This window comes from Leucopleurus acutus (assembly GCF_964270905.1).
Source record: "Leucopleurus acutus genome assembly, chromosome: 2".
NCBI classification, from domain to species: domain Eukaryota; kingdom Metazoa; phylum Chordata; class Mammalia; order Artiodactyla; family Delphinidae; genus Leucopleurus; species Leucopleurus acutus.
In genome coordinates, this window is record NC_139143.1 from 189,494,881 (window position 1) to 189,508,397 (window position 13,517).

The 13,517-nt window shown below is 54.9% G+C and overlaps 1 protein-coding gene across 1 annotated transcript in view; it reads left to right on the forward strand.

Annotated features, from left to right (window-relative positions):
- The window catches only part of NPHP4 (nephrocystin 4), a gene marked incomplete at both ends in the record, with an annotated part of 125,357 nt that overhangs the window by 76,093 nt on the left and 35,747 nt on the right, over positions 1-13,517 (forward strand). Inside the window, 5 exons of the mRNA XM_082833172.1 lie at positions 5,801-5,862; positions 7,804-7,911; positions 9,185-9,333; positions 9,490-9,681; positions 10,135-10,322. Of these exons, the coding sequence (XP_082689298.1) occupies positions 5,801-5,862; positions 7,804-7,911; positions 9,185-9,333; positions 9,490-9,681; positions 10,135-10,322 (699 nt within the window). The remainder of the gene's footprint in view (positions 1-5,800; positions 5,863-7,803; positions 7,912-9,184; positions 9,334-9,489; positions 9,682-10,134; positions 10,323-13,517) is intronic.

The following is a 13,517-nucleotide window of genomic DNA, read 5'->3' on the forward strand; positions in this document are numbered from 1 at the left end:
ACAGGAGTGGATGCTTCAGCTGCTGGAGGACTCAGGGATTGAGCTCTGGTGCAGACGTGCGGTAGCAGCGTCATCTGGTTTTCAGCTCCCGCTCGGGGACCCGCAGATCTGCGTGGATGCAACCTGTTTCCATTTGGTTTATTTAATTTGGATTTATCACCGCATTCATGTCACATTAACGTGATCGCCTTCACCCCAGGCTCCAAGCATTTGAAAACGTTGCCTCCCAAGACCTAACATAAGAGACTTAAATACCGGCTGATGTTTAACTTATGATGGAAACTTTTCCTGCTTCAGTATTTTACCAACCTATACAGTTCCTCTGGAAATCTTAATGATATGCAGCTGTCACTTTAAGTGAGGTGCTCTGGCTTTCTGTTATGAATGATCCTTTTATTTGTTCTGCAGAATTACCAGGGAGCAAAGGTCCATTCATCACCCTCCGCACGGGTGTGTGTGCGGGGCCGCTAGAGGGCCCTCCGTCTCCAGGTTTTGGAACCCGCCATGGCATTCCCCTGACCCGTAGTTTGCTTTTGAATGTTCTGGTGGCGTCAGGATTTTGGTGTGTCTGCTTAATAGATATAAAAGCGGCTGGGTAGAAGGGGCCATTGAAAATACATAACCCTGGTGTTTCCCAGAGCACACTGAGTTAGACGCTTGACGTGGTTGTGACCGTCCCGTGTGCGGGCGACACGCTCGAGAGCATCCTCACTGACAGGCAGCTCGCCTGACCCGAGTCGTGTCATCCAGGACATCACGCAGCAGTGGAGAGAGTGAAAGATGTCGACTGAGCAGGGGATGGAAGTTAGCGGCCGGGAACCTAACACACCTGTACGGCATCTGCCGGAGAGCCTGAGTGAGCGCTTCAGAGCCAAGGCCTCCAGGAGGGAGATCACGCTCTGAGCCTGGTCTTTGAAGGTGACCCCAGCCTGGGCTCTGGGCACGTCTCATACTTCCCACTCCTCTTGGGCCTGATTCGCCGAGACAGGGCACCTCTGGATTCCTTCAGCACAGAGACCCAAACCCACTCCATCGACAGCATCCCTTTACCTCTTCCTAGATTTTGCTCACTTCCTCCATTCCTGTGATCAAAGTCTTCAAGAGGATGACTTTTTAAGCCCAAATAATTAGGAATAATGGCCTTTCAAATGGGTCGTTGGGAATTCTGAGTGTCTGGAGTACCATTGAATGCTGAGTAATCCTTTATTTTCAAGGTCTGTCGGGGAAAGCTGTTTTTCACAATCTCTATTTAAATCACAGAAATTGTGTCTTTGGCTGTGACGACCCTTTCCTTCCCCCTGCCCTTGGGGCAAGCTGTTGGGCCCCATCCTGGAACATCCCCACAGCCCCGCCTTCCTGGTCCGAGGCCTGGCCCCTCCCTGCCTGGCCCTGAGCTGCCACGGTTGCTAAGCAACAGCCTCCTCTCCCTTCAGTTAAGCACAGGCAGGTCTGTCTGCAGGGCAGCCTTTTCCTCCACGAATCCCACTCATCAGGCCCTGCCAGCTGATTCTCTTTTCCTCCGCCCCCCCCCCCCCAAGAATGCGCAGCTATATTCAAGCAGAAGTGCTCTCTGGAGGGCAGCTTGCACTATGGGGTAAAGGGCTTGAATGTGTTCATGCATGGGGACCCCACCAGCCTTCCCAGGGAGGACAGTGGAGAGACCTCTGCTCTCTGCAGCCTGGAGGATGTCACCAAGCCTGCTGCCTGAGCTCTCTCGTGCCTGTGTACTTACTTTCTGTCTTTCTGTGATGCTCGCCCACTCGACTCGTCAGAAGTGCTGTCTGAGAAGTGCTGACCTGAAAGGTAGCCCTTCTTGCCCTGGAGCGTGGAGTGGGCTTCAGGTCCTCGTGGTCTGCACACCTCCCCACTCCCCCCAGGCTGAATGCAGAGAAGCGTGGGATGCAGGTGTGTGACCTGGCGGGACGCGGACAGCCCAGGTTTGGGGCAGATCGCAAGCCCCCTCCTGGCCTTTTAGTCAAGTGTGGGGCATTCGGGCTTCTAGAAGCTGAACTGGAGAGAGGACTGGACACTTGAGCTTCTGTCGACAGTGCTTTTCAGCAAGTGGAGGCTGATCGGGGAGCAATAGGGTGTGGGGGAAATTCATCTTCAGACGGGGGCGCGGCGGCTGCAGCTGCAAACGTGTCTGTCTCAAGTACTCGGTGTGGCCCTGTCTGCGTCTGTCTGTGTCACGGTTGGCTCGGGTGGCATGGCAACTGCTGACTCAGTCCCTTCCGAGGCTGAGGTGTCCCTGAGCTGCACAGAGCGCCTGGCAAAGCTGTCGTCTTAGTCTCTGCGTTCTTCCTTTAACGACCAGGTGATTTGCCTGATTTGCCGCGCGGCGCCACGGCCAGACGTGGACGGTATTCCCGGTGGGGTGACAGGAGGACCCCATCTGGGGAGCCACCAGCATCCCCTGCTGCGGGGCCTCATCCTCTGCGACGGGCCGCCTGGTGCCATCGGTCCAGCCAGGAGCGTCGTCAGGCTCCAACTGGACACAAAGACATACCCGATAACGATCAGTAAATTAGAATTTAAGTTATTTTAAATTCCACGGGTAGTACAGGAAAACACGCTTACTCACATGTCTAAAGGGTGAGGTTCTAGCCCCTCACTGTTCCTACCATTCCACACATTTCAATGAATTTACCTACAGACCTTCATCCACGTGTCGTTTTCTTTCTTTTCCTTTAACAGAGGTGGGATTCCCTTACGCGGGTTGCTTGGTAACTTGCTTTCCGCCCTGTAACTTGTCTTGGCAACGTCCCACGTCAGGACCCGCCCGTCGACCTCCCCCTTTTTAATTGCTTCCGGGCTCCACACCCAGACGGACCGGCTTTAATTCAGGGCTTCCATTTTCAGGAACACGTGGGCCGTCCTCATGGTTTGCCGTTTTCAGCGGTGCTGCGGCAAGGTTCTTGTGCGCGCGTCCTCGTGCGCGCTGCAGATGTCACCACGCACGCGGCCTTTGCACACACATGAGGGCCCCATGGTTTGGTCTTGTCGGCCCCGGCAGCTCGCAGCCTGGTCGTGCTCAGTGGCGGAAGGCAGGCTTCCCAGTCAGACCTCCACACCTCCGTCGTGGCTTTTGGGGGGCTTGGAGGAATGACAGTGACGCCTCTGGAGGACACTGTGTTGTCCGGGCAAGACCGTTAGATTGTGTAGTTTGCGAAGCAACTTAATCAGCGACCGCCGCGTGGAACATTAGAACAGAAAGGTTTGAAACCAAGTTATTTTGTGGTTTTGGTGTGTTTTCTCACAGCCCGTGCCTCGCTGGGGTGTGTGGGTTTGGGCCCTGGGGTCCCCAGCAGGCACTGCCTTCATCCGCTGCAAAGCCTTTTTTGTGCGGTTGGTTGTCTAGGAGGTTAAGATTGTGTAAGTCAGGATGTAAAGAATCACCTCAAACACATTGCGCAGTACCCAGCTTAGACGACCTGGGGAAATAAAGAGCTTGTGAGGAGTTTAGCGGGCTCGGAGGGTTTAACTTTCCGCAGGGTTCAGAGCTTCCTCAACTAGAGGACACGCGCCCGGCTCCCAAGCGCCAGGCTTCTCTGAGCAGAGGAAAACGGAGCCATTTCCTGCAGGCTTTTCCTCGCTGCCAAAGTCAACCCGTGTAGTTTTTTTTTTTTTCTTTTTTAACATCTTTATTGGGGTAACCCGTGTAGTTTTCAGTCTCCTTTCAGAGTGGAACAAAGGAGAATCTGGCGTGCTGCTCTCCTGTTTCATCTTCTAGACTGTTCCGGGTGCCGGGGTGGTGGTGGTGATGAGTGGCTGCATGGAGCCCTGAGCTGCCTGGGGAGAGGCACGTGGCTTCAAGGACAGTGGGGCCCTGGCAGAATCCTGGTCTGCGTTTTGCTTCTCGCGAGATGACATCTTTCCTGGGAAGCGAAGCTAACTCCCTCCAAAGGGAGCTCGTTTCAGGAACCGGAGGCTCCCTGGGCTAGAGGGCGCCGAGTTCTTTGGAATCACATTAACTTGGCTTTGAGAAAGGAGCTGGGCTGGCGAGGGGCTGGAGAGCCTGTAGCTCAGCTCAGGTGGGACCAGCGGAGTTGGGGGCCTCCCTCCACGCTGCCCCCCGCTTTCCCCGCTCCTTATTCCTCATCAGCTGGATCTCTCCTCCTGGGGTGAGCCTGCAGTGACTTCTCCAGGTGGATTCCGAGGTGGCTGGAAGGGACTTTGGTGGCATGTCGGCCCCAGGGCACCGCAGGGCCGGCTACGGGGATGCTTCGCACGTGCGGTTCCTGCCTGGTGGCTGAAGCTGCGCTGTGGTGGGATTCAGGGCTGCCAGGGGAGTCGGGCGTCCTCCCTTCAGACTGCACAGCATTCAGGGTCACGGCCCTCGTGTGCACTGGCCGGTCGGTAGGTGCTAGGTGCTGCCCACGCCTGCCCGTGCCGTGTGCCCTGGGGCTTGGGGGCCACGGGGTCAGGTGAGCTGCTCATGGGCACCGCCCGGTCTGGGGCTCAGACGTGGCTGTGCAGGGACTTGGGCAGCAGAGACCACCGGGGAGGGAGGAAGGGCCAAGTGCGGGCAGTCAGGGCCACACGCGGGTGACAGGAGCAGGGCTAGTTACCTGGGCGGGGGGGCATGATTTCTCAGGGCCCAGGACGTCCTGAAGTCCAGCCGGCGGTTGCGTCCACATGCAGCGGCCAGAGTCGTGTCACTGTGAAGGGGACCGAGGTGCATTAGGAAGGCGCGGTCCTCAGGGAGACCAGACGTGTCACTTCGGACAGGTGCCCGGTCCCACCTGGGCCTTCAGGGGAGCGGAGGGGGCCGTGTCAGGATGGGCCCCGGTCAGCGGGCAGCCCCACCGTTGACTGGAGGCGGTGATGTTGGCGGCTGACGGCAGAAGAAGCGCGAGTATATGGACTGATGGGGAGTTGATGGGTGGCCCCAGACGCCGGAGCACAGTGCTGAGAGTCTGGGGGTTTCAGGGACTAGAGTGATGTCTGGACTCCTAGACAGGAGTGCAGGGCCTGGGATCGGGGTGGAAACAGCACAGGCAGACTCCAGCCCGGTCTTGCCCTGGGCCACTGTGCGGTGACCGTGCTCGGCAGGTGGGGACAGCGCCGTGGGAGTGGTTGCTCCCTCCGCAGTTGGGCGCCTCAGGTGCTGCAGGAACCAGCCTCGCACCACCCAGGGCAGGGGCGCCCTTGGCCCTCGCTCCAGGGAGCCTGTGGAGGGCCGACCTCGACTCTTCCCGGTACGAACATGCCTGCACTCACACCCCTAGAGTGAGTGGGCCTCAGGGGAGGGCTGTGAGTGATGGGAGAGCCGGAGCGCCCAGCCGTGCGTGCGTCTGTTTAGGAGTTTCTTATGTAACAGAACAGCAAGTGGGCCCCAGCCGGGGAAGCACCGGCCCAGGCAGGCATCAGAGCCCGGCCCCACGAAGGCAGGGGAGGGTGAGCAGGGGAAAGGACGGGTGAGCCCTGAGGGGAGCGCAGGAGAGCCCCAGGTGTCTGACAGCCTCACGTCTCCCTGAGCGCACCCGGAGGGGAGCGCAGGAGAGCCCCAGGTGTCTGACAGCCTCACGTCTCCCTGAGCGCACACGGGGTGAGTCTCGTGAGCAGGGAGGAGGCCGAGGAAGTGGGCAGCGAGCTCGGGCTCCAGCCTGCAGGCGGTGACTGGGGACGAGCGCCCTGGGTCTGCTCGCCAAGCACTGGGGCTGCCCAGTGGCCGCTGCGCAGCTCCGAGCACCGGTGACCATCGAGGGGAGACTCGCGCCAGACCTGCCTGAGCCGGGCTCCGGTGCCCTTGCCCCACCCAGGCTGACGGCCCCTCCCCGGCCCCTGTGCTTCCTCCCAGGCCTGCCAGCACCACCGCCCCGGGGGCTCACCACCCCCCAGGACTCGCCAGTGGGACCAGGGGTAAGTCCAGGCCTGAGAGGCCTGTTTCGGAATTCCACAGTCAAGTATTTAAAGGTTCTGGGGGCGGGAAAGTCCCCTTTGCATCTTTAAGAACAGTTGATGTCCTGTTTACTTGTGGGGGCTGGGAAGCGTCCCAGTGAGCCGGAGGGGAGGGGCCCCCAGGTGTCGAGGTGCAGGTGTCCTCAGCCGCCCTCCTGCCCGTCTCTGCGGCGGGTCCCTAGTGCGCTGCTCCCAGCGCCGGCCGTCAGGGCCGTGGCTTCTGCTGCTTGTTAATGATCCTCCAGTTGCCATGGAAGGCCTGTGTCCACACTCAAGCTGATGTGTTCTCCCGCAATTATGTCTGACGGCTGGGAATCTTTCAGGACTGAATGGCCTTTTTTCCCCTTCTGGGACACGGAAGAGCGGTCTTCGCAGCCTCCTCTCCTGACCCTCTGTCAGGAGAGGACGCTGGTGGGGCCGTGGCTTCCCCAGGCAGCAGCCGGGCAGGTGTGCCGAGCAGCTGGTGCTGGAGGGGACAGGGCGGCACCAACAGAGGCCGGCACGTTGGTGGGCCTGTCGGAGAGCAGACGTCTCCTCCGGTGCTAGGAGCTGCGGCCGCCCCTCAGGGATCCTGAGCCGGGTCTGCCCGTGGCTCGGGGCTGGCTCTGGCCAGCGTGGTTTTTGAATGAGGTCAGAGTTGGCTTGTCCTCCTGATGACCTTGTCTGCCAACATCACCCTGGACGTTGCCTTTCTGGAAAGGTTGAATGATTCGGTATCCAGGGCTGTCCCCAGGATGTGGCTTTAATGTGGACCGTGCAGCTGGGAAACTGGACCAGAAGTGAATGTGGTGTTTGCCCGAAGACACGTGTTTGGGGACAGCCTCCCAGCCCCTGCTGGCCTGTCCCAGCATTTTCCCTCCGGCGGTTGGCATGGTGCCCCTAAGTGCTGAGGGGCCACAGGGCAGCACCTCCAGCCCCAGAGGCAGGAGGCGCTCACGGTGGCTTGTGGGCTCTGAGGGGAGCTGAGCAGACCCTAAATTCTTCTCTGCCCCTAAGATGCTGCCCGGATCCCCCAGTGCCCCTCGCCCATTTCTTCAGCACCTCATCATGGGTTGGGTCCTTCTCTGTACCAGCACCAGCCCCCCCCCGCCCCCCCCCCCCGCCCCCGGGCCAGCTGTCGCTGCTGATGACAGACGTCTCATTTGTTAACGTGGACATCATAAATAGGGACCAGGATTTGAGAGATGGGTCTTCAGCAGAGCGAGGGCCCTCCACCTCTTCACACCGGCCTTTTAGCGCAACGTTTGTTTTCCTCACGTTAGTCACGTTTACCTGACCCTGTGCCGGGTACCTTGCCAAGCCCTTTCTCACCGTAGGCCTGTGACCTAGGTACTGTTAGCACCCCCATTTTACAGATGAGGAGACTGAGGCAAGACCAAGTTAGTTAGGCGACTTGCCCACGTCACGTGGCAGTGAAGTGGTGGAGTGGGGCTTCCAGGGCCCACGTCAGCTGCCATCGTGGTCACTGCCTTAACGGGCGGGTTCATGTCGTAGGAACACAGGTGGTTAGAATCAGAAGGGGTCTTGGAGAAGTTCAGTCCAGGGGTGGAGGTGAAACCCAGAGAGGTTCAGAGACAAGCCGGCCCTGCAGCCCGAGTGTCAGAGAACCCACCCGGCTTCCCTGGCCATTTCCCCTTCTCCACTTGCTTTTCCTTGTTAATAATATTTTTATTCAAATATTACGATGTGGGAGAAACCACAGAATTGCCCCTCTCGGTAGTTAGAGAAGAAGCAATTAGACGTGATGCCGGGTTCCAGGAGATTCCAGACCTCACTGCTCCCTGTGGCCGCATCAGAGTCCTCCCTTCCTTCCCAGGGGCCTGTGCCAGCGGGCGGTGGGAGGGGCTTTGTGAAGGTACTGGGGTGCATTTTGTCGTCTTACCCAAGCTTTCTTCCCTTCAGCTGTCGCTTTCCCAGCTGGCGGCTTCCCCACAGTCCCCAGCTCAGCGCCGCTCGGCCGAAGCCTCCTCAAAGCCACCGGGGAGCCCCACGCTCTCCCTGGCCCCGGGGGTAAGTAGGCTGCCCCTCCTCTCGCCTGCCTCCTTCCAGGAAATGGCTCCAAACTCCTGACTTCTGTGGAAGTCTCTGACTTCGTGAGCTGCCCTGGTCCTTGGTGAGGTGACCAAGACCTTCCTGGGTTCTCTGTGTTGCGGGCGTTGGGATGGGCGCTGGACATCACCTCCTTCCAGCTTTAGATCTTTGCCACCATCCATCTCGGTGACCAAGGGTATTTGGTCTGGGAGCTTTTCCTGCCACAGGGCTTGATTTAGGCTTTGCTGTACCTGCGAAGACAAAGTAAGAGCGCCCTTAGATCTCTGGACATGAGAGGAAAGGGGAAGTTTCGCTGGAGATGTAAATAGAGGTCAATCCAAGTTGCCAGCTCCCCCTCCAGGACGCTCGCCCTGCGGCTGGAGGAGAGTTTGTGAAGCCCACCGTCCCCGATCCCAGTGGAGCTAGTGGGCTAAAATAGGCCTGTTTCCTTCTACTGAACTTGGGGGACTCACGTAGAGTTTGCTGGTTCACCTGCAAACTTCAGCCTTGCCTTGGAAGTCTGTTGAGGAAAAATGGTTCCATTTAATTACTTCCTTGAAAACCCTCACGGTGAAGTGCCTGATTCTAAAATATATCTGGGCTCGTGTCATTATGAAGAGCCTTCATCTCTTCTGTTACCGGCGCCTGAGGCCCGTGTTCCTTGCCTCCGGTCACGTGGGGCTCCTTCTGAATGAAACGGGAAGCTTGGGAAGCAGTTGGAGAGAGAGCGTCCCAGACCCCGTCAGGCTCTTCCTTTAGACGGAGGCGGGCGGAGGGTGCCGGTGAAAGCCTAGAGCATTCGGTGACATGGGGACAGGGAGGCGTTTACACAGGCTCGGGGGCTCCGTCCCACAGTCTCCCTAGCGTTATTGGAGTTGGTTTCATCTTTCTGTTCCGCAGACGTGGTTTTGATGTTCATTTGCCTTCTCAGGCAGCAGATGTCTCCTGTGCTACTGGGCTCTTCAAAAAATTATGATTCCTTCCTCGTTGCTTTTCGACTCACATAAAACACAGGATGCCCCGGTGAATTTGAATTTCAGATAAACAGTACTTTCGAGCATAAGTGTGTCCCAGATATTGCATGGGATATTCTTATACTGAAATTATTCATCGCTTCCCTGAAATTCCGGTGCAGCTGAGCCTCCTGTGTTTTCATTTGCAATGTGACAGAGGCAGTTCACCCACGAGCCCCAGGTCCAGGCATCCTTGGTGCCCGGGTTGGCCTCACCTGGGGCCCCACTGTGTTCGGCAGGAGTTCCCCTTGGAGGGCAGGATCTCTCACCTGGAGGCTGACCTGAGCCAAACGGCCTTGGGCCCGGGCACATCCACTGCGGAGCAGTTGCAGGAGCTGCCGTTCACACCTGTGCACGCCCCGATCATCGTGGGAGCCCGGACCAGGAGGTGAGGGGCAGGTCTGGGAGGGCCCAGGGCAAGTGCTGTGTGATCAAGACCCTTCGACCCCCTGAACGGTGGGCTTTCCTAGAGAGCTGGCTTTCCGGGTCCTGCCTCTTGGTTGGCCCTTTCCTGGAGGCTGGCTCAGGAGGCCTTCTGTTGCAGCTCTGGAGGGAAGCCGTCACGAGCCTCCCTAGCGCTGCTGCGGTCCGCCGGCTTTCCCGAGATTCTGGACGCCAGCAAGCAACCCGCCGAGACCGTGGATCCTACAGACCCCGTGAAGTCCAACCCTCAGAAGGAAGAATCAGACTGTCTGCAAAGCAACGAGATAGTGCTACAGTTTCTTGCCTTTAGCAGGTAAACTCTTGAATATTTGGTCTGTTGCTCTTTTCCTGGCTTTCGCATTTCTTGCACTGGGGAAGGACTGCTTTGTGGCTCTGGCAGAACACTACGATCCGGTCTTAGCGGGACTGCGGAATGCCCTCTGTCTTTATTTTCGTTTGGCTGGGACCCACCCACTACCATTTCCAAATGCTGTAAAACGTGCTTTGACCGATCTCCCGTGGTCCTTAGTTACAATGTGGACAGAGTGTTGCCCTGTCCTTGGGTACTGGTGTAGCCCCGAGATCTGGGCTCTCCAGCCATGCCTGAAGTGGGGGGATGCCCGGCGGGCTCCCCGAGGTCACAGGAGGGCTGCTGGTGTGGATGAAAGAGGCGGCCTCTCACCTGCTGTCTCCCTGCGAGTGTGTGACAAAAGCCCGGGTTCTCCGCCCGGACCCTTGATTAACTCGGAGCTGTCGTTGCATCCAGGGTGTCCCAGGACGACCAGGCAGCGCCGTGGCCACAGACTGTGTATTTCACCTTCCAGTTCTACCGCTTCCCCCCCGAGACAACGCCGCGGCTGCAGCTGGTTGAGCTGGACGAGGCCGGGCCGAGCAGCTCGGCCTCCCTGCCCCACCCCCTCGTCCTGATTCACAAGGACGGCTCCCTTGATGCGGGTGAGCGCTGGGCCCCCGGCAAATGCGAAATCCAGGGCCAAGCTTTGTCTGCGAATTTTCTTATTTAGAAAATGTTGAACAGTGAAAAACTTCAAACACGTTCACAGTTTGAGAGAACAGCGCAGTCAATCAGTGCCCCTGCCCCTTACCTCTGACAGTTATCGGTGACATCCCTGCCCAGGTCCCTCCCCAAACCAGGGCTGTTCGATGCAAACTCCAGACGTTATATGATTTCATCTATAGATATTTCCTTATGTAGATCTAAAAAAGTAGAGTCTTTTTTAAATACATAAACTCAATAATATTACCCCATCTAAAATTAATGCTGACTTAATATTATTATAACTTAATATCTAGCCAATGTTAACATTTCCCCAGTAACTTCATAAAGTTTTTTAATAGTTTGTTCAAATCGGGATCTCAGTAAGGTCTGTGCGTTGGGATGGTGTGACTCTCCAGTCCCTTTCTACCTACAGCTGTCATCACCATCCTGTCTCTGTTTTTTCGCTTTAATTTTTTTGTTGAAGTCGCCACGTTGCTGGTGCCCTAGAGCCTCCCAGTGTCTGCACTTCGGTTTTGCGGCCCAGTGGTGACATCTGCGGTGTTCCTCTATCGCCTGTTTTGCCTGTAAATTGGAGTTAGATCTAGATGTGTGAGCAGATGCGTGCTTTTGGCTTGGGGCAAGGCGCCTGTATTGCTGGTGGTGTGTCCCCATCTCTGCAGCAGCACGAGGCCTGGGTTGCTTCTTATGCCCCATCAGTGACCATCCAGACTGCTGCTTATGGAGTGATCGCTTCACTCAAGGCTACACAGTGGTGATGTTTTACTCCTAGAACACTTCTTCGTGTATCAGCTGGAATGCTTCCTTAAAACGAAACTTCTCCTCACCAATTCTTTGGTTGCCTTGAGGTGCGATTCATATAGAGAAGGCAGAATAATGCTTGATTTTCTTCTCTTTTGTTTGCTGATTTTTAAAATAGTGAGACAGTTCCCAGCATCCTTCAAGGGTGGGGCCAATGGCTTTTTTTTCTGATATCATTATCAACTGATGGATTTAAACTGCAGTGGACTGAACATACCAAATATGTTGTTGTTTTTGGTGGCCAGTTGTCCTGTCTTTGGCCAGTTGCACGGCTCGTAAGGGACATACCTGGGGTCTGAACCACTGCTGCCTCTTGAGTAGAACTTAACAGGTGGAAAAAGACGTGTTAAAATATTAAATGAAATTAGTTTAACAACATTAACATCAGACAAAAGTGACAAAAGGCAAAGGCATTGCTGGGGATCAAGAAGCCTATTAAATAATAATTAAGGGAATAATTCACTAGGAAAAAATGATTCTGAATCCGTGAACTTCTAACAACCACAGCTGCCAAAGATAAAGGACAAATTGATGGACTTTATAAGGAGAAACTGACAAACCTACAATCATAGGAGGTTTTGACACACTTCTGTCAGTAAATTGATCAAGCAGAAAAAGAATTAATGAGAATATTATAAAATACAATTTAAAGAGATGATCTTATAGAACCTGTACAACCAATTTAGAGAATATGTGTTATTTTCAAGTATCCTTTGAAACTTATAAAAACTGATTATTCATATATGTGTGTATATATCTTAGGCCACCAAACAGGTATTGCCATATACCAAGAGACCCTATATCTAATCTAATTTTATAGCATTCTTTGACCATAATACCTCAAGGTCAGAAATCATTCACTGCCCTCCCCCTGGAAGGCTCCAAACTGCTGGCTCTTTTTGAATTTTAAAACATATTTCTAATTTTTCCCTAGGTAAATGAAGAAATCAATGTAGAAATGGCTGCTTAAAACTGAATGACAAAATAATATTGCATATCAAAACTAATAAGTAAAACGGCCTCAGCCATAAAAAGGAACGAAATTGGGTCATTTGTAGAGACGTGGATGGACCTAGAGACTGTCATACAGGGTGAAGTAAGTCAGAAAGAGAAAAACAAATATCGTATATCAACACATATGTGTGGACTCTAGAAAAATGGTACAGATGATCTTATTTGCAAAGCAGAAATAGAGACACAGACATACAGAACAAACGTATGGATACCGGGCTTCCCTGGTGGCGCAGTGGTTGAGAGGCTGCCTGCCGATGCAGGGGACTCGGGTTCGTGCCCCGGTCTGGGAAGATCCCACGTGCCGTGGAGCGGCTGGGCCCGTGAGCCATGGCCGCTGAGCCTGCGCATCCGGAGCCTGTGCTCCGCAACAGGAGAGGCCACAACAGTGAGAGGCCCGCGTACCGCAAAAAAAAAAAAAAAAAAAAAAAAAAAAAAGATTATCCTTTAGGGCTTCCCTGGTGGCGCAGTGGTTGAGAGTTCGCCTGCCAATGCAGGGGACATGGGTTCATGCCCCGGTCCGGGAGGATCCCACATGCCGCGGAGCGGCTGGGCCCGTGAGCCAAGGCCACTGAGCCTGCGTGTCCGGAGCCTGTGCTCCGCAACGGGAGAGGCCACAACAGTGAGATGCCCGCGTACCGCAAAAAAAAAAAAAGTATGGATACCAAGGGGGAAGGGAGTGGGTGGGTTGAATTGGGAGATCGGGATTGACATGTATACATTATTGATACTATGTATAAAATAGATAACTAATGAGAACCTACTGTATAGCGCAGGAAACTCTGCTCAATGCTCTGTGGTGACCTAAATGGGAAGGAAATCCGAAAAAGAGGGGATATATGTATACGTATAGCTGATTCACTTTGCTGTACAGTAGAAACTAACTCAACATTGTAAAGCAACTATACTCCAATAAAAAGTAACTTAAAAAAAAAGCTAATAAGTAAAATGGTAATTACAGGGACATTTGCAGCTTCAGCTGCTTCTATTGTTGGTAAAGAAGAAAGTATCTTTTAACGTTGCTGATCTCATTGTTCAGCTCAAGAAGTTTGGTGGAAAAAAACCAGAGCAAACCCAATAAAGTAGAAGGAAAGAAATTAGAAAATGAGCATAAATGCTTAGAAAACAAAGAAGTAGTGGAAAGGGTCAGCCAAATCGTTGGGTGCGAGAAGTCCTGGGTGCAGCAGGTGATGCTCCGTTCCCTCGTCCAGGGTCAGAATCAGTGCGGAGAGTCGGAGCCGTTGTGGGAATGGGGTTAGCCCGAGAGCCCGTGGTGCTAGCCGGGCCCCCATCAGGTGAGCAGTAGGCAGAGGTCGGGCTGG